Source organism: Gopherus evgoodei, chromosome 6 (assembly GCF_007399415.2).
Source record: "Gopherus evgoodei ecotype Sinaloan lineage chromosome 6, rGopEvg1_v1.p, whole genome shotgun sequence".
Taxonomy (NCBI): Eukaryota; Metazoa; Chordata; order Testudines; family Testudinidae; genus Gopherus; species Gopherus evgoodei.
This window is the reverse complement of record NC_044327.1, coordinates 7,984,557-8,004,315: the sequence shown is the minus strand read 5'-3', so window position 1 is coordinate 8,004,315 and position 19,759 is coordinate 7,984,557. Positions and strand designations below refer to the sequence as shown.

Sequence of the window (19,759 nt, the reverse complement as noted above, 5' to 3'; positions counted from 1 at the left end):
GCCAGTCCTCAAGTCCTCCCAGCAGGCCAATAATGTCACTGAAGATGGTCAGAAAAGAAAATGTTTATATTGTATTTTTTATTTCGAATTTCTAAGAAATAACAAAACTGTCATGCAACTTAATACAGTTCTTCCCCTGCCAGAAAGTATTTAGTGTTTGCCAGACACCTGGCAACGCTACAGTTCTGTCAGTTTGTTGATGTTTGAGCTCAGTGACTGAGCAGTTGAAACCTACAGAATGCAGCAAGGTGTGTGTCAGATATCTGTGGTCAGTATTTTGACTTGTTTATATTAATTGTGGAAAAAAGGGTCACTGCCTACATGGCTGACTCTGCCTGGCAACTAGTGATGGTATCTCTATCCCTCTAATGGGAGCTGCGAGGGGCAGCACCTGCAGCAGACATTGCCGGCAGTGTCTCCTCCGTGCGCCGCAGTGGGGAGGATCTTGGGCCACAGATGGCCCTCGGGCTGGGACTTTGAGACCCCTGATTTAAACAGTGATATGACAGAAATGCAAACAGCCAGACACTTGGTGGTCTGTCTTTCCTTCATAAAGAGATGTAAAATGGTTTGTTACATGTTTTATAAATATAATACCTGTGGACTATTCTAGTTTACAACCATAGTTCGAAACATAGAAAAATATTGTTGTGTAGTTTTGTTCTTCAGAAGTTGAAAGTTTCGTTTTGGGATTGAGCATGACAGGAACGCTGATTCTATGTTTGTACATTTTAAGTTGTTGGCAGTTCAGTTTGATTTTGCCACGTGCAGAGAAATTTGATCACAGTTCCATTACGTTCTTTGTTTTGTTTTAAATTGTAACTTTAGATTTGTTTTGTAATTCTAGGCTTGACAGTTGCAGAACTTGACCAGTCTTACGGAGGGTTCTTTGATATTCTCAAAGGTGGAACAGAACGATTTTTCACAAACATCAAGGATACTTCTTCTAAAGTTATCCAGTCTGTGGCCAAGTAAGTAGGAAGAACATCAGTTTTGATAATTTCTAAAAGGGAAGGTCAGAAGCGTCCCATTGAAATTACAAAACGCATCCTGCTGGTGCTAATTTGAGACCGACTATGCCAGTATGTAGTGTTCCATTTAAAATATCATCATCACTATGAACTAATGTAAAAATTACTATGGTAACTATGTCATAGGAGGTAAATTGGAAAAGAACATTTTAAATTAAATGAATCTTTGTCACTGTAGAATGGTTTCCTGCAATGTATAGCAGAATTCCCCCAAGTAGGGCACCTGGACAGACAGCCTCCTTGCTTTGCCCATTGCTCATAATCAGAGCTCGCGAACTTGACTCTGTGTACACAAATTTGCAGAGGGACAATAAGGTTGAGGTCTCTTATTTCTTACCTCTTTATTATTTATTTAAAAACATTGTTGCTATTAACAAGACAGACTCCTCTAGACAACACTTGAGAGAGACAAATCCACGGTTTGAGAATTGCAAAACCTAAGCATCTCTGATGGTATCTTCTAGACCAGGGGTCGGCAACCTTTCTGAAGTGCTGTGCCGAGTCTTCATTTATTCACCCTGATTTAAGGTTTTGTGTGCCAGTAATACATTTCAACCTTTTTAGAAGGTCTCTTTCTATAATATATAACTAAACTATTGTATGTAAAGTAAATAAGGTTTTTAAAATGTTTAAGAAGCTTCATTTAAAATTACATAAAAATGCAGAGCTTCCTGGACTGGTGGCCAGGACCCAGTAGTTTGAGTGTCACTGAAAATCAGCTCGCGTGCCGTCTTTGGCATGCATGCCATAGGTTGGCGTACTCCTTTTCTAGACAGAGCACTGAGCCCTATTGGGTAGATAGAAAGAGTAACTAAATAATCTATATAGAAGACCCTGAAACCCCATAAGATTGGGTCTCTAATCCATGAACTACTGGAATTCATTTACAAAACTTTTCGTAAACATTACATGAATATATTGTCTCATACTATAGAATTAGAATTTATAATCCCTATTCCATGATGAGATATCTTTGAGCTATAATGTATCTTAATTAAAAGTATCTTTAGATTGGATTTTTTGATAAAATGCTTTTTGAGGGAAAAAACCGATTTAAAAAAATGTGATTTTTATTTTCATTTTTATTTTCTTAAAAAAATCATTGATTTTTATCCATCCTGTTCATTTCTTGTTAGGTTTCCCACTGTGCATGAAGACTGACAAGTGGGCTACTTCCACCAGAAAAAGGCATAAATATTGCTATGGCTAGAACACTTGCCCTTTCAGCACATGGGTGAATTGATTTAACTCTGCTGAAGGTCAAGTGAACACTGCTTGATCATCTAGAGCAGACATTCAGTAAATGATAAATGAAGTGTTGTCTAGAGGAGTCTGTCTTAACTGGCCTGTACCATGCCCTTAGAAATGTGCCTTCATTACCTTATTTACCTATAGAAAATAGATTTCCATTTTTCTCTGTCTGTGCGCCTCGTCCATCCAAGCTGTTTTGAGAGGAGGGGTGCTCTTGTGGGCAAAACACCAGCATGGAAGTCAGGGGATCAGGTTTCTATTCCTGACTGGATCAGACCTCTACCTGGAGTGTGTCATCTCTGCTTCATCTTTCTGTTCCTCAATCTGTACAATAGGAGTAATAGGAATTTACCTCAGAAGGGAGCTATCAAGTGTCATAAAACAGTTTGAGCTCTTGGGTTGGGAAGTGCTACAAAAATGCAAAGTGTTTTTGTTTTGGACTTTTTTTTAACTGCCCCCTAGTTTCAAAGTCCCCAGGAGCAGACAGAATCTCTGAAGATTAGTGCTAGCATTTATTCTATTCTCTGTTCTGCAGGAAGGCTTCACTATGGTGATGTCTCCTTTTTTTCCCTCTTAGAGTAACCATAGGTTACAAGTGACTTGTAACAGTAGTAATCTATCTTCCATTTTGTAGACAGATTTAAACCCCCCTGTAACAAATTGTCCAAATACTAACAACTAGTTGATCTAGTTTTCTGTACCTCCTTAGTGTTTTCTTGCCTGCCTACTTATCACTGAAGAGCTTACTACATATGTGGCCCACTCACGTGCAATACAATACGGTACCTTGCTCATGTCTTGAAGCTCTCTTGCAAAAGCTACTTTCCAGTTCAAATGCTGTATATACATAACTTCTTCCTTTCATTTTTAGCAATGATCTATCTTCTGTAAATTCATACTGGCTACTTTTCATGGAACGAAGGTGCATCTTAAATATTCAATTTACCTACTAGATAGTCTTCAAAATAGAACTCAAATATAAATCATAAAATGGGAAACATTTAATTACTGCTTAGGAAATAAGAGCCTGTGTAGGAAGGAAGAAGGATGGGTGCTAGTCAGAGACTTGGGAGACCTAGGTATAATTCTCTCCTCTGCCCCATACTTCCTGTGGCCATTACATAAATCACTTAATCTCTGTGCTCCAGTTCCTTATCTGTAAAATGGGGAGGATAGCACTTCCTTACCTCACAGGGTGTTGAGGTTAAATTCTTTAAAGATTGAGATGCTGTGATACTGTAGTAATGAGGTCCATAAAAGTACCTAACATAGGAAGATACTGATAAAAAGATTTGAATAGCTGGAAGTTGATAGGCTGGTGGGTTGCTTCAGTCATGCTACCATATGTCATAACTCATAGACTCATAGACTCTAGGACTGGAAGGGACCTCGAGAGGTCATCGAGTCCAGTCCCCTGCCCTCATGGCAGGAACTGCACTAGTTAAGATTCGTTAGCCTCTTTGTGTGTAAGTGCAAGAACTGTCTCTGTTCTTTTTGTTTTGTGTTTTGTTTTTTTTAAAGTCTCCATTTGAAAATCTAATAGATTTCCACAACAGCTACCTTTCTTAGTTAAATGTATTTGGTCTTGCACTATTTGCCTTACCCTGCAGTGCACAGCCATCCTGCTTTTAGCAGAGCTTTTACTGAAGATATTCCCAAATGGAAAAATGTTCTCCATACTAGCGCATTAATAGAATAAACTATTGCTTCAGACATTTCTATTTGCGTTTGAATGAATTCATTTTTTAAATATATTAATGTAGACGTGGTGTTTTTTTTTTGTTTTTTGTTTTTTTGCAGTTATGCAAAGGGAGATTTGGATATATCGTATATCACTTCCAGAATTGCTGGTATGATAGCTTCATCTTTCTTAATGATTGTTTTTAACTGTGGTTTTGTAAAAGTTGATACCTCAAACATTGGTGGTGTTCTGTTTTCAGTGATGTCCTTTCCAGCAGAAGGTGTAGAATCTGCCATCAAAAATAACATAGAAGATGTGCGGCTATTTTTAGACTCTAAACACCCTGGAGACTATGCTGTTTACAATCTATCTCCAAGAACATACAGGTCTTCAAGATTTCATAATAGGGTGTGTATGTGTTTTTCTTGCATATTGATTTTTTCCTTTAGTAGGTCTTTCAACACAATAAACTGAATAGACATACCACTTCTTGTTGTATTACATGCTAAAATCTTCTGCAATCCAATGTTTAGTGCATAGTTAAAATCACAAATGAGCAATTACAAAAGTTAAAGGTCTAATGGCAACATGACCTCTGCCGTGCTTTTACTACCAGTTCAAACTTGCTAATAGGAAGGATTTGTCCACTTACTGGAATGGTGTAGTTTTGCTGAAAAAACACCTAGCCACCCAGAACCTCCCTCTAGGTATAGTAAATGAGGTTCCGGAACAAATCTGTGTTCCACCTGTTTGCAGAGGCTTCCCTCCCTGCTATGGGGACTACTTATGATGGCTTCACTCTGGGATTTCTCCTTTTTTCATCTTTCTCTTCCTTATTCTTGACTTCCATCTGGACCCAGGCCACGAATGATGCCCTTGCTCAAGTAAGCGATTTAGCATGCCTACTCCTTGCTGCTTCCTGAAATGGTGGGTGCAGCATAGCCCAGCTTGCCCTTCTCTGTAAAACCTTCCTGTCCAGTTCTGCAGAACCTAGAAAGGGGGTTGGGGTAAGGACATGACTTACTCCATAACTGGATAGAAGATACTTCACTGATACCAGCTCAGTAGGCCGTAAACACTTCTTTGCTCCTCTTTTGACACCTGTCTCTCAACCAGTCTATGACTGACTCAACAGCAGAGTCTCAGGTTAACATACCTCAGGCCTCTAGCAGAACCATGCCCCAGTGCTGTCCCCAGATCTTCTTGTACTCTACATTTCAGGCTTTGGTTTGACCTTTATACAGCTAGGAGTCCATGCACCTCAAGGAGACCTCTCACCCCAGAGAGGTGTTAGTATTGGATAGTCTGGAAGTCTCATCTATGCCAGGTCACTTCTTAGACCTTAACCTGTAAGGTGGGATCTCTCCATTAACATCCCTTCTTCATCCATATAACTGCCCCCTTCTCGCCCCAGATCATATGTCTGCCCAGCACTGTGCATGTTTTTGGCCTGCTTTCCTTTGGCATTTACCCCATCCTCCAAGTCCCCTCCTCTCCATAGAAGGACACCAGGTAGCACCTTAGACCTAAAAGAGAATTCCCTGTCTCCAAATGGGAGACTGAGGATTGGAATTCAAATGAGGAGGATGAGCTGTTTGCCTAAAGCTGCCTGGAAAGTGACTAAGCCTGATAGATTGAGGGATCCTTAGGGTCTTACCTGATTGTTTCTTGGTGCACACTGTAAATGCCAAGATTACTGTGACCCATAATGCATTTGGAACAGAAAAATCCTGAAAGTTCCAATCAGTGACATGCATCCAACACTTAAAAAAATTTAGAAAGATCCTCCAAATGTACCACTTTTACAAAAAAAAAAATAAAATAAAATAAAATTGACTTTATCCAGAGTTTCCAGTTCAGATCACATTTGCAGTTTACGGAAAACTCATTCCCTGGACAGAAGACGCAAGTCTACCCATAAGCTATACAGTTCCTTAGCAGGCATATTTAGTGTCTGTTGCTCATGCAGTAACAGCCCGAGCCTCCTTGGCATGGGTGAAGGCATTGTTGAAACTGGCAAATCCAAAGCCTTCAGTGACCTCCTGAAGTTTGTCAGGCCTTACTGTTCACTTAGCTGGTCAGTGACATGGTCCTTACTCTTTCCATTGTAGTCAGTCATTATAACTGTGGATCTGCACTTGTCAAATGCTTTTGCTCAAACTGATCTTGATACAGCTCCCATCAATGGCCAGAGGTATTTGAGAACCTACAAAAACAAGGTTTCCTTCACACATCAGAAATTTCTCCTGGAAAATAAGCTCTTCATTTCACCTGAATCAGGAAGCTTTTCCTTTTCATCTTTGTTTGAGCCTCATACACCTGAAGGACATGCTACTTAATTCTCTGGACACTAGCAGGGCAAAAAATTTGTCCCCACAATATAATCATGCTACAAGTTGGACTCATTAATTCATTGTTATGGACACAAAAAGAAGACAGTTTCTAAATTTAGAGTATCATGCTGACTGAAAGCAGCCATGTCAGAAGCTAACAGCATTCAAGACTCCTTCAGTGTCCATAAAGGCTCACCTTTGGGACTCATTGTGATGTTATGATCACAGAGGAACACAATATGTTTATAACTTCAATTCTCTGCTTACTAGCCATTGCAAAATGGATGTTTCCTCATCTGTGAATATTTTAGGCCTGGCAGGCAGCTATTTCTCTAACTCATGCTTAAATTCTTCCTCCTATGCTCATCCACCAATACAAAACTTTCTCAGAACTTTCTTGTCTCTTGCATTAGTTACAGGTGAAGTTAATGCTAGTTTTGAATCCTGTCCTGCCTTATTTTGACTCCCATTCTAATGTAATTGCTTCTCCCATTCTAAAATAATAGTTTCTGGGTGCCCAGAACCTGCCTAAGTTCTGACCCTGACATTAAGATCGTCTCTTTTGGAGCATTACGTAGTGTGTTTGGAGGTCTTCAATAAAAGACCTACAGTACAGCTGCACCTGGGCTGGGTCAGCTGACTCAGGTTTGCGGGGCTCAGGCTGCAGTGTAGATGTTCAGGCTCGAGCTCAAACGTGTACACTACGTTTTTACAATCTCCACCCCCCACCTGAGCCATCTGACCCAGCCTCTGAGACTCGGTGCAGTGGGGTTTTTTATTGTAACATAGACTTACCCCTGATACTTAAACAACCTTGTGCAGCTTGTCCCACCAGCAGCCTTGGCACCTGCCAGTATGGCAAGAAAATGTGCTGTGATGAAGCAGAGGTCAATCCATTTTGTGAAAGCCTCCTCAATCTATCACTGAGCACGCTCAGCGGTCTAAAGTAAAACTGCCTTTGTCGGGGTCAGAGGAACAATTTAAAGCATCTGTTTGCATCTATTTGTTATCACAAAGCATCCTTTCATATTTTGCCCCATTTTATAATTGTTTTATAATGTAGACTATTTTTTTTTACCAGTGGCAGGTTGTTTATAATCTGTTGTAACTCAGAACTTACTGAAAGGATTTTTCTCCATTAAAATTTTTGTTATTGAGCAGAGACCAAGCACGAGAAAATTCAGCCCAAAAAGTGAATGTTTAAGTAAGTTTTGAGCTTATGAATATGAGCTAGAATGGAGCTGTTTTGCATCATTATCTAATAGTGACTATTTGTTCTTCACATTGTAGGTATTTATTTATATTTCTGTAGCACCCAGATGCAACACTCAGGATTAAGGACCTTTGGGGCTCAATATTGAGAGGAGCTTATCCAAATTGAGATCTTATTTGAGACTGCTCCTACTGAATTTTTTTTTATTTTAATATTTACGTACAGAGCTGCTAATTTGTTGTTGTTACAGCTTATATAAGTGTTGTTGTAGTCACTTTTATTTTCTTACCTCTTACCCCATTCCCCAATCCAGGTTTCTGAATGTGGTTGGCCAGCAAGACGTGCACCAAATCTTCAAAACCTTTACAGCATTTGCAAGAACATGCATTTATGGCTAAAGCAAGATCACAAAAAAGTTTGCATTGTACACTGCCTTGTAAGTAGTAGGTACATCAGAAATTTTTCATCTAGTCCAGCTTTAGGTGACAGCGAGGATTGCAGTATCAGTCAATTCTTGTGTATGAGTGACATTGATGTTTACCATCTTAAGCCAATTCTGTATCGGTTTACCTTTATTATTATTACTATTTTATTTATTAAAGAAAAGGAGCCTATGTGGTAAAATAGTGTAACTTGCTCCAATTTGGTGGTCAATAGGTCAAGAAGAAGGAAAGTTAAATACATTCCCTTTTTACTTCCCAGTACAACTTGAGTTAAATGCACAGCTCTCACAAGAAAGTGATCATTAAAAATTTCATGTGTTTAGGAATCCAGTTGATATCTAAGATGGTACCTCCATCAGCGTAGTGTCTCTAAATACCATGCTAGAGGCACTGTTTCAGACTCAGGAGCGATGTCTGATGAGTTAACTCCATTTCTTGCAATAGTCTGTGGAGATCTCTCTTTAATGCACGTACATAGTTCAGCCCTGTTTGAGAAGTGACGTGATGGAAAGCTTGAGTGAGATATGTCTTCAGGCCAGATACTCCACATAGTACTGGCATAAATTCTTCTTTAACAGGAATGAACAATACTGGCAATATGCAGAGCTCAGATTCTTCTTACTAGAAGTTCCTCTGTTCAGAAACCAGAAAAACAAAAGAAGTCTCTGACTTGGTGGTTTTAATTAGAAGATGCATTCAGTTTTTTCAGTAACTACATAAGCCTAAAGTGTCTTTCATTCTGAAGATCCGGGAACTAAACAAACTCCAGAGAACTTGATTGTGTCTGGATGGCAGTCATGAGGTTTTTACCTCGACCTTGGTCTGGCCGGGATAATTTAGTTGGGGATTTGTCCTGCTTTGAGCAGGGGGTTGGACTAGATGACCTCCTGAGATCCCTTCCAACCCTAATCTTCTATGATTCTATAGTTCTCTTGATATTTCCCCATAGAGGTGAAACAGCATGCAAGGAGCTGGAAAAATACAATTAAGGATTAATGTAAAGGATTTATAATTTTTCTCTACCCATGTATTTGTGTGAGGCCTCCCCTGAATGAACCAGTAACACTGTATTTCATAATATAAGCCCTGCTGCTTTAGAGGGGCTGTGGGATCTCTGATAACACATCTAGTGGCCCTACCATTCCTTCGCAATTGGTACAGAAGCTGCCATTCTAGCCCATAGGATGAAGTAGCTGCCAGGAGGCTGCACTGCACCATTATACCCTTTCCCTTACCTGTTTCACCTGCAGTAAAGCCTAATAACTTGGGATTTATGCGGACAAAATCATGGTCATCGTTAATGAATAGTCACGTGTAGAAGTTGAAGATAAAAAACTACAGTGATTTCATTTAAATAAGCCTTCCAGTTTAAATAGGTCACCAAATGGCTATATTTGCCCTGCGCTGCTGAAATTCATATTTGGTAGCATACGTAGTATTTTAAGAAGGTTGTACTCCTACTGTGAAATAATGTAGCCATAATCTGTTAACTTGCTTTGAGACTGTGTTTTTTTTAGGGGGGTGGAGGGGGAATCTTCAGAGTTCAGCCGTCCCAGAATGTTTTTGCATTGGCTTACTCTCTTAATGACTGTTCTGATCCAAGCACTATCTTTGTTACTATATCCAGTCACCACCCTCCCATCAAAATGTGGTGGGAGAAATGAACCGAAGTCCATGCTTTTCGTTTCCACGTCTCCCTTATATGGACCATTCTCCTGTTTCCATTCTGTAAATTATCAGGCTTCTGTATGAAGTGCAGAGCTCTGTCATCAGAGACTTGTTTACCAATTAACTATTTCTTTCTCTTATGTGGTCTTAATCGTGTTGCATTTTCTGAATGTTCTGCCCTGTCAAAATGATATTTTTTGCTCAAAAATTTTTCTTTCATGTCTCAAACTTCCCTCTGTGTTCCTCTAAATACATGAGTAATTACTAAAGATGTATTGCCAGGCAGGAATTGGAGCTTATGTTGGCTGCATGGATTCGCTGGTTATTCCTGTGCAACTCAAGACTTGCGGGCGCTGTAACAGAAGCCCCTTAGCTTGTCAGCAGAAGTGCCTAAAATGGATCTCCCACTCAGCAGCCAGACTATGGCCATGGCTACACTGGCGCTTTACAGCGCTGCAACTTTCACGCTCAGGGGTATGAAAAAAACACCCCCCTGAGCGCTGCAAGATACAGCGCTGTAAAGCCTCAGTGTAATCAGTGCCGCAGCGCTGGGAGCGCGGCTCCCAGCACTGCAAGCTACACCCGTAAGGGATGTGGTTTACGTGCAGCGCTGGGAGAGCTCTCTCCCAGCGCTGGCGCTGCGACCACACTCACACTTCAAAGCACTGCTGCGGCAGCGCTTCGAAATTTCAAGTGTAGCCATACCCTATGTGGTTAAAGCGTAAGAGTACTGATGCTAAGAAAATGAACACTCAAAACTCTGAGATGATAATATAAAGCTAAAGTTAGTAACTACTCCAGTAATAGCATTCAAATGAGCAGTTAATTCAGTGTATTTCCTGCTTAGCTTTTGTGTTTCATCTTTAAAAACATTTAATTTTAATTTTACTACTGATCCCCCAACATTAAGGCATTATTATTTAAACTGTGGTTCAAAAACTAGCCATTATCAACTTAAATTATGCCTAATTCATAACTTGAAATAAAGATATGAACTTGGCTTCTTATGTAGACAGGAATGTTCTTCAGTAATTTTCTTAACATTTTTAACTAGGATAAATAACTTGAGGTCACAATTTTTTGTAGGATGGAAGAGCAGCATCTGCTGTTGTAGTTTGCTCTTTTTTATGTTTTTGCCGTCTCTTCACTACTGCGGAGGCTGCGGTTTATATGTTCAGTATGAAACGCTGTCCACCTGGCATTTGGCCTTCTCATAAAAGGTACAGTATCAATCTCTTTTTCAAAGCATTGTTGAAGCAGATCTACACATGAGCATGTATTGTGTTGAAAAAAAAAATTTGCACACTGATTTGTAGGATGAGGTAGTTGATTTAGGAATTAGCCTGGTAGGGTAATAGAACATTTGCAAAACCAAATGAGTCATCTATAGCACTGGGTAAACTTGAATTCTGCAAGATTTTTGAATCTGTTGTTCATGAGACCTTAATTACTGAACAAATCAGCATGATGTGTGTTGGAACTACATTAAGAATGAAAGCTGAGGTGGTAAAATGCTTGAAGTGAAAACTGTCCTAAATGCTTACCTGCAAAGCAAAGTCTAGTCTGTATCCTCAAATGTGGAAGAGACAAAAAGTATAGCTTTATTCAGTGTGGATGTAAAGTCCAGCTGTCTGAACACTCTTCAGACTTACAGAATCCAAAAGTATAACAAGTACTTACTTGAAGTCAGTTCATTGCATATTTAGTGACTAAGAGGATATATACTACTATAAAAGGAGTAAATGCATATCTTTTTGATGCACTATATATTTTGGCAACTGTAGTATAACTTGAGTTTTTCAGATGGACTATATTTAGATTCTGTAAAAATACTGAAATCTAAGTAACTTCACGAGAGCATCTGTCAATAAATCTTTTCCTTTCAGGATAAAGATGTCTGAAAATGAGGTGTGTGGATTGGCAAACTGCAGAGGAGCAAAATTGTATACTACAGTTTAGAAATATTTTAATTAGATACAGCTTGGTTAAAACTGGCTAATTTTTTAAAAGCCTCACTACTGAAATAGTCAGTGCATTCTGACAAGGATGACTCCAAGCATGGTCTGGAGGCTAGAATGCTTGTCTGGGATTTGACAGCTGGGTGAAATTCTTTGCTCCACCATAGACTTCCTGCGTGACCATCAACAGCTCATTGGTTCCTCTGTGTTTCAGTTCCCCATCTGTACAATAGGGATATTTGCACTTCCCCACCTCGCAGGGATGTTGGGAGGAGATATGCTTTAAAGATTGAGGCGCTCAACTACTGTGGGGATGGGGGACTATGTAGGTGCCTATGGGAATTTTGTGCATGGATACCACTGTAGTAACTCTCCTTTGGCTATAGGTAAAATGTGTTAGATATACACATCTAGATTGTTTTCCTCTTTCCTCTGTTTAATTCTTTCCATGCAAAATTTACTTTGAAATAGATAAAATCAAACGTAAGTTTCTAATAGGCTGTTAAATGTACTCCCTTGTGCTTATGAGTAATGGTGTCATGGAACGTTGTTGCATGATTTGAAACTTACCTTGTTATTGTAAATGTTTGATTCATTTCCAGGTTGTATTGTTTTTCTGAATGAATACCTCTTGTTTTGACAGGTATATAGAGTACATGTGTGACATGATGGCAGAAGAACCCATTATTCCTCACAGCAAGCCAATCCTTATCAAATCAATTATCATGACACCAGTTCCTCTGTTCAGCAAGCTGCGAAATGGCTGTAGGCCTTTTTGTGAAGTTTATGTTGGGGATGAAAGAGTGACCACTACCTCACAGGAATATGACAAAATGAAGTAAGTGCAGGTTCCTAAATGTAAGTTTGAACTCTTTCTGGAGCTATTTTAATACTGAAACATTGCTCCCCAGAGGGACTGTCCCAGTGCAGTGAATACACCTCTCATACAAACTCTGTCCTGCCTTTGCTTGGGGGTCATTGAGGGCAGACCTGGTGATACTCTACCCACGTTCTGTCTGGAAGGCCTAACTCCATCCACAGTCTTAGAGCAGCAGACAGTTAGGATTCAGACGCGCATTTAAACCTGTGGTATTGTGCAGGGGATAGATATAATCAGTGTTAAGGTGGTGCCTAATGGTTATGTTTCTGGGGGAGTCTGGAACCTAGGCAGGAAGAGAATTGGTACCAGCAGCATATTATTATTATTGTCTATTTCAAATCCCAAGCTCTGGTGGTAAGGAGGAGTGGAGAAAGATTTCACTGACATTTGAAGGTCAGGCCTGCTTCCAGGAGTTAAAAATGGGGGATAAAAATAGGGTTGCACCTTCTAAACGCACTGGATTAGAAGAGCTTCCCAGAGAAATGAAATGGAAAAGTGGTGGAAGACTACAGCTCAGCGATGGTGTTTCAGGAACCCAGCATGTGCACATGCATCTGTGCCACTAGTGTGATGGTCTGTCATTGTGCCCCTGACAACTTTCACATGCCTGCTCATACCTCACCCACAGCTCTTTGCAACTGTGAAATTGATCCTTTCAAGAGGCAGAGCTACATACTGTTACAGAAGCTGGGAAAGGTGGCTACTCCTCCTTGAGAGGAAGGCACTGAGTGTGAAGCAAATTCGGGGGATAATCCTATCTGAGCAATAAGCTAAGGAGAGCAGCAGGAGACTGTATGTCTCCCTGCTGTGATTCATGCAGTAGTGTGGTAACTAGTTTTATGGTCAGCTCAATACTGTGGTAACAGCAATCTGATTTTTTGCCACTGTGCAAGATAGGAGGCTGGTCTAGATGGGCCTCAGTCTCCTGTGGGGAGAGGGCCAATTCCTAAAAAAAGTTAGTTCCTGAAATATCTAAGCCCTAGTTCCATAGGTTAAAAAAAAAAAAAAAAAGTTGTGGAATTTCTAAGTTGCCTGGGGTAATCAGACAGGACAGGTAAAAACACATTAATTGAAAAAAAAAAAACAGGAGTACTTGTGGTACCTTAGAGACTAACACATTTGTTTGAGTATAAGCATTCATGGGCTTCAGCACACTTCATTGGATGCATGCAGTGGAAAATACAGTAGGAAGATACACAGAGAACATGAAACAATGGGTGTTACCATACACACTCTAATGAGAGTGATCAGTTAAGGTGAGCTATGACCAGCAGGAGAGAGACTTTTTGTATTGGTAATCAAAATGGTCCATTTGCGGCAGTTGACAAGAAGGTGTGAGGAGGGGGAGGGGAAATAAACATGGGGAAATATTTTACTTTGTGTAATGACCCATCCTCTCCAGTCTTTATTCAAGCCTAATTTAATGGTGTCCATTTTGCAAATTAATTCCGATTCAGCAGTCTCTCATTGGAGTCTGTTTTTGAAGTTTTTTGTTGTAATATTGCGACTTTTAGTTCTGTAATCGAGTGACCAGGGAGATTAAACGTTCCTGCTGGTAATGGCTCACCTAAACTGATCACTCTCGTTAGTGTGTGCATGGTAACACCCATTATTTCATGGTGTGTGTGTGTGTGTGTGTGTGTGTGTGTGTGTGTATATATATCTTCCTACTATATTTTCCATTGCATGCATCCCATGAAGTGGGCTGTAGCCCACGAAAGCTTATGTTCAAATAAATTTGTTAGTCTGCAAGATGCCACAAGTACTCCTGTTCTTTTTGCGGATACAGACTAACACGGCTGCTACTCTGAAACCTGTCATTAATTTCAAAGCCGTTGTTTTTCTTGAAACTTAATATGAGATGTGCTTTTTCTTCAGGGACTTCAAAACTGAGGATGGCAAAGCCGTAATCCCATTGGGTATAACAGTCCAAGGTGATGTTCTCATTGTGATCTATCATGCCAGGTCGACATTAGGAGGCAGACTCCAAGCCAAGGTAATGACATACGTAATGGAACCTTTACACGGGTTTATTCTCTGCAATGCAGAACAATCCCCATGGTCTCTTTCATGATTATTGTGGTGTTTGTTAGTTGTTTGTTCCCCTTCTGTGTGCTCATCTGTCTCTGAGAAAAGAGTTTGAGCTGTTCAGGCGGCTAGGAGTTCAACCTTCCCTTTCAGTCCTGTCATGACGTGCAGCCTCTGGTTGGCATTCTGAGAAGACATGTACAGTTAGTTGCTCCTTTTGCAGCATTTTCTGGTAAGCTAACATTTCAACAACTGGTAGTTATCCCCAGTGTCAAATGCCTGGAGCTCCTGCCCCTTACTTCTCCATGCAGTTCTGCTGAAGTACCTTATTTAGAAATGGCAAAAAATCAGAACTTGGTATTTTAGCTAGGAGTCTTCATCTGTTGTTTTTATTTCCCACCAAAAGGAATGTTGTTTACTTTTTTGTGTCTAAAAGTCAAACTGCAGTATAATACAGGCTCTCTAATTACATCAATTGCCAAGAGTAAATCACTAAAACAGAATCTTAAACAGCTGCCTTCTTGCCTGTCTGATTAAAATTGTGTAAAATGTTTGTTTGTAATCCCTTGCTATTGTCATGCCGCTAAAAACAGAATGATGTTTTCTGACTTAGTCTGTGGTGCAGTATCAGATAGTCCATACAAGTTCAATCTGAACTCTCACTGAAACAGAGACCACCGTCCTTCCCAGTTCTGAGGAGATAGAATTTTAAATATAAAATGTCACCGTTTGATTCTAAAAGATTCAGAGCACGTAGCAAGTGATTAACTCTAGCTAGAATTAACACTCATTTTCTTAAGATGAAATGAGGCCACTTGGACTATGATTTTCACAGTGTGTGCACCTAAAATTACTATCCAGAGTGCACATTTATGAAAAGTTAAGCCAGTTAGGATCCTAAGTGCAGAGCACCGAGTAGCTCCCATTGAGGTCAGCATGTTTTGTGGATGCTCAACATCTCTTTTTTAAAAAAAAAAAAAGGATGTTTTCCCCCAACATCCGTTTTGGTGCCTGTCCTCACTGTAGTCATGCAGTGTCCAACCATCTGACCGCTGCATAAACTGGATAGCATGCATCCTAGCACATTTAACATTCAGAGGTTGACTTCCTTTTCTTTCTTCATCACAAGAGATCTGGCATATAATATACTTTGCAAGATCATGGTGGGGCATCCTAACAACATACCTCTTTGCTAACTTACATGAGAGTGTGATATAGCCAGAACACAGAGACCACAACTGGAATAGGTATTGGGGCCAATAGCAAAGTGGGATTCCGGGAATGTCCATCCCGCACAGATTAAGAGGTCCATCTATTCCAGTGCCCTGCTTCCATCTGTGGTTTGGTCAGTGCATAGTCTCTTTACTATCCTTCACACTGCAGGAGGCAACAGAATATTGCTTCATGATTTTTCAGGCTATAAAAGCAAAGTTTGCAAGTGAAGTCTCAACCCAAATTACTAAAAGTTCTAGCTTTCTCTGCTTTGGTGTAGCCACGGTGAAGTCTGGAGATAGAAATGTGAAATATTTAAAAATATTTATACATTTCAGGATTACTTACCTACAGAATTCAAGGAATTATTGTCACACCAAGATTCTGAAAACAATATTTTAGCATGCAGATATAATGGATAAAAGCATTTAGTTGTCTATGCAAATACTTTCAGTGCTGGTAGAAGTTAGTTTTTCAGATTTTTTTCTCCATTGTATTTCTCTACTGCACATTCTTCGCTCAATCTGTGTAAATCCTCCTTCAGATTTCCTAAGTTTGCTAGGTTTCCAGAAAATATAGGGGAAAAAGTGACAACTGCCAAAACCCAAGCAGAGTTTGACCTTGCATAGGAAGTTAAAACCAACAGTAAAAGGTTCTTTAGCCATGAAAATGAAGAAAGAAGTGAGACTGTGAAGCACAGGGGATGGAGTGGAGATAAAAGATAATTTGTCTGAGGTTTTAATAAGAATAACCAGGAGCTTGTGGACATTGGCAGGGTGACTAATGAGAATGATGATATGGAAGTAGAAACTACCACATCTGAGTTGGAAGTCCAGCTCAAAGAATTTAGTGACCAAGTCAGGGGGACCTGGATAATCTCCATCCAAGAATATTAAAGGAACTGACACATGAAATTGTGATCCCAATAGCAAGGATTTTTAATGAGTCCTTAAACTCGGGAGTTGTACTCTGACTGGCGAATTGCAAATATATTAAAGAAATTAAAAGAAAGTGACCAAAGAAACTACAGGCCCATTAGTTTGACCTCAGTTATATGCAAGGTCTTAGAACAAATTTTTAAAGAAAAAGTAGTTAAGGAAATAGAGGTAAATGGTAATTAGGATAAAATACAACATAGTTTTACGAAAGAGAGATCCTGCCAGATCAATCTGATCTTTCTCTGAAAAGATAACTGATTTTCTAAACAAAGCAAATGCCATAAATCTTATCTACCTGGATTCCAGTAAGATTTTTTTATACAGTTCCATATGGGAAATTATTAGCTAAATTGGAGAAGATAGAAATTAATAAAAGAATTGAAAGGTGATTAAAGAACTGGGCTAACGGGTCATACTGAAAGATGAACCGCCAGACTGGAGGGAGGTTACTAGTGGAGTTCCTCATGAATCGGTCTTGGGACTAATCTTCATTAACATTTTTCATTAATGACTTTTGCACAAAAAGTGGGTGTATGCTAATAAAATTTGTGGGTGACACAAAGTTGGTAATATTGCCAATATGGAGGAGGACTGCCATATTCTACAAGAAGATCTAGATGGCCTTGAAAACTGGAGGAATAGAAATGGGATGAAATTTTATAGTGGAAAGAGCAAGGCCATGCATTTAAAAACTAACAGGATTTTTGCTATAAGCTGGTGACTTAATCAGTTGGAAACAACAGCGGTGGAAGAGAAAGACCTGGTGTATTAATTGATCACAACATGACTATGAGTCGCCAATGTGATATGACCATGGGTACGTCTACACTACGGGATTATTCCGATTTTACATAAACCGGTTTTGTAAAACAGATTGTATAAAGTCGAGTGCATGCGGCCACACTAAGCACATTAATTCGGTGGTGTGTGTGCATGGTCCGAGGCTAGCGTCAATTTCCAGAGCGTTGCACTGTGGGTAGCTATTCTGTAGCTATCCCATAGTTCCCGCAGTCTCCCCTGTCCCTTGGAATTCTGGGTTGAGATCCCAGTGCCTGATGGGGCAAAAATCATTGTCGCGGGTGGTTCTGGGTAAATGTCACCAGTCATTCCTTCCTCTGGGAAAGCAACATCAGACAATCATTTCGCGCCCTTTTTCCCTGGATTGCCCTGGCAGACACCATAGCACAGCAACCATGGAGGCCGTTCAGCTTTTTTTTACTGTCACCGTATGTGTACTGGATGCCGCTGACAGAGGCAATACTGCAGCGCTACACAGCAGCATTCATTTGCTTTTGCATGATAGCGGAGACGGTTATCAGTCGTTCTGTACTGTCTGCTGCCATTGTAAATTGGCAATGAGATGACGGTTATCTGTTGTTCTGTACTGTCTGCTGCTATCATGGGTGCCCCTGGCTGAGGTCGGCCGGGGGCGCAAAGGCAAAAATGGGAATGACTCCCCGAGTCAATTCCTCCTTTATGGTATCTAAAAATAGTCAGTCCTGCCTAGATTATGGGGCAATGTACTAGAGAACCAGTGTACCAGAGAGCACAGCCGCTCTGTGTCAGATCCCGCAGAAATGATGAGCTGCATGCCATTCACGGGTGTGTCCCTGCAACAACACCACCCATTGCTTCCCTCCTCCCCCAACCTTCCTGGGCTACCGTGGCAGTGTCCCCCCCATTTGTGTCATGAAGTAATAAAGAATGCGGGAATAAGAAACAGTGACTTGTTAGTGAGATAAAATGAGGAGGAGGCAGCCTCCAGCTGCTATGACAGTCCAGGCAGGACATTAAGCAGTGTGGGGGAGAGGAGCCCAGCCTCCCACTGCTAGGATAGTCCAGGCAGGACAGAATCTTTTCTTTACACATGAAAAGGAGGGGGCTGATTGAAGCTCTGCCCCTAGTTGCTATGATGAAGACGGTTACCAACCATTCTGTACCATCTACTGGGAATGACCAGGAATCACTCCTATTTTTACACAGGCCGCCCCCCCCCCACCCCCCCGGGCCGGCCTCACCTGAGGCCAGCCAGGGGTATTCAGCAGCAATCAAGCATATTGTACCATCTGCCACTGGGGAGGGAAGAGGAGCGGATACTGCTCTTCACTGCCGCAGCATCGCATCTACCAGCAGCATTCAGTATACATAGGGTGACATTAAAAAAAGTCAAGAAATGATTTTTTTCCCTTTTCTTTCACATGGGGGGGAGAGGGGGTACATTGACGAGCTATACCCTGAACCACGCTGGACAATGTGTTTGAACCTACAGGCATTGGGAGCTCAGCCAAGAATGCAAATACTTCTTGGAGAATGCGGTGACTGTGGGACAGCTGGAGTCCTCAGTCCCCCCCTCCCTCCCTCCATGAGCGTCCATTTGATTCTTTGGCTTTCCCTTACGCTTGTCACGCAGCACTGTGTAGCCTGGAGATTTTTTTCAAATGCTTTGGCATTTCGTCTTCTGTAACGGAGCTCTGATAGAACAGATTTGTCTCCCCATACAGCGATCAGATCCAGTATCTCCCGTACGGTCCATGCTGGAGCTCTTTTTGGATTTGGGACTGCATCATCACCCGTGCTGATCAGAGCTCCACGCTGGGCAAACAGGAAATGAAAATCAAAAGTTCGCGGGCCTTTTCCTGTCTACCTGGCCACTGCATCAGAGTTCAGATTGCTGTCCAGAGCAGTCACAGTGGTTCACTGTGGGATACCGCTCGGAGGCCAATACCGTCGATTTGTGGCCACACTAACCCTAATCCGAGATGGTAATACCGATTTTAGCACTACTCCTCTCGTTGGGGAGGAATACAGAAACCGATTTCAAGAACCCTTTATATCGATATAAAGGGCCTCGTAGAGTGGACGGGTACAGCGTTAAATCGGTTTAACGCTGCTAAAATCGGTTTAAACGCGTAGTGTAGACCAGGCCCATGAAAAAGGCTAATTCGATACTAGGATGCATCTGGCAAGGTGTTTCCAGTAGAGGTATGGGAGTGTTATTGCCATTATACAAGGTACTGGTGAGACCTCACTGGGAATATTGTATTCTGTTCTTGTCTCTCGTGTGTAAGAAAGATGACTTCAAACTGTAACAGGTGCAGAGCAGGGCTACTAGGATGATCAGTG

At 40.9% G+C, this 19,759-nt stretch overlaps 1 protein-coding gene across 2 annotated transcripts in view; it reads left to right on the top strand.

Moving 5' to 3' along the window:
- GAK (cyclin G associated kinase) overlaps positions 1–19,759 on the top strand; it is a 111,899-nt gene that overhangs the window by 50,576 nt on the left and 41,564 nt on the right. For both annotated transcript variants that reach the window (XM_030566388.1, XM_030566387.1), the window contains exons 11-17: positions 848–971; positions 4,083–4,132; positions 4,223–4,371; positions 7,823–7,945; positions 10,707–10,840; positions 12,222–12,416; positions 14,337–14,454. In XM_030566388.1, the coding sequence (XP_030422248.1) occupies positions 848–971; positions 4,083–4,132; positions 4,223–4,371; positions 7,823–7,945; positions 10,707–10,840; positions 12,222–12,416; positions 14,337–14,454 (893 nt within the window). The remainder of the gene's footprint in view (positions 1–847; positions 972–4,082; positions 4,133–4,222; positions 4,372–7,822; positions 7,946–10,706; positions 10,841–12,221; positions 12,417–14,336; positions 14,455–19,759) is intronic.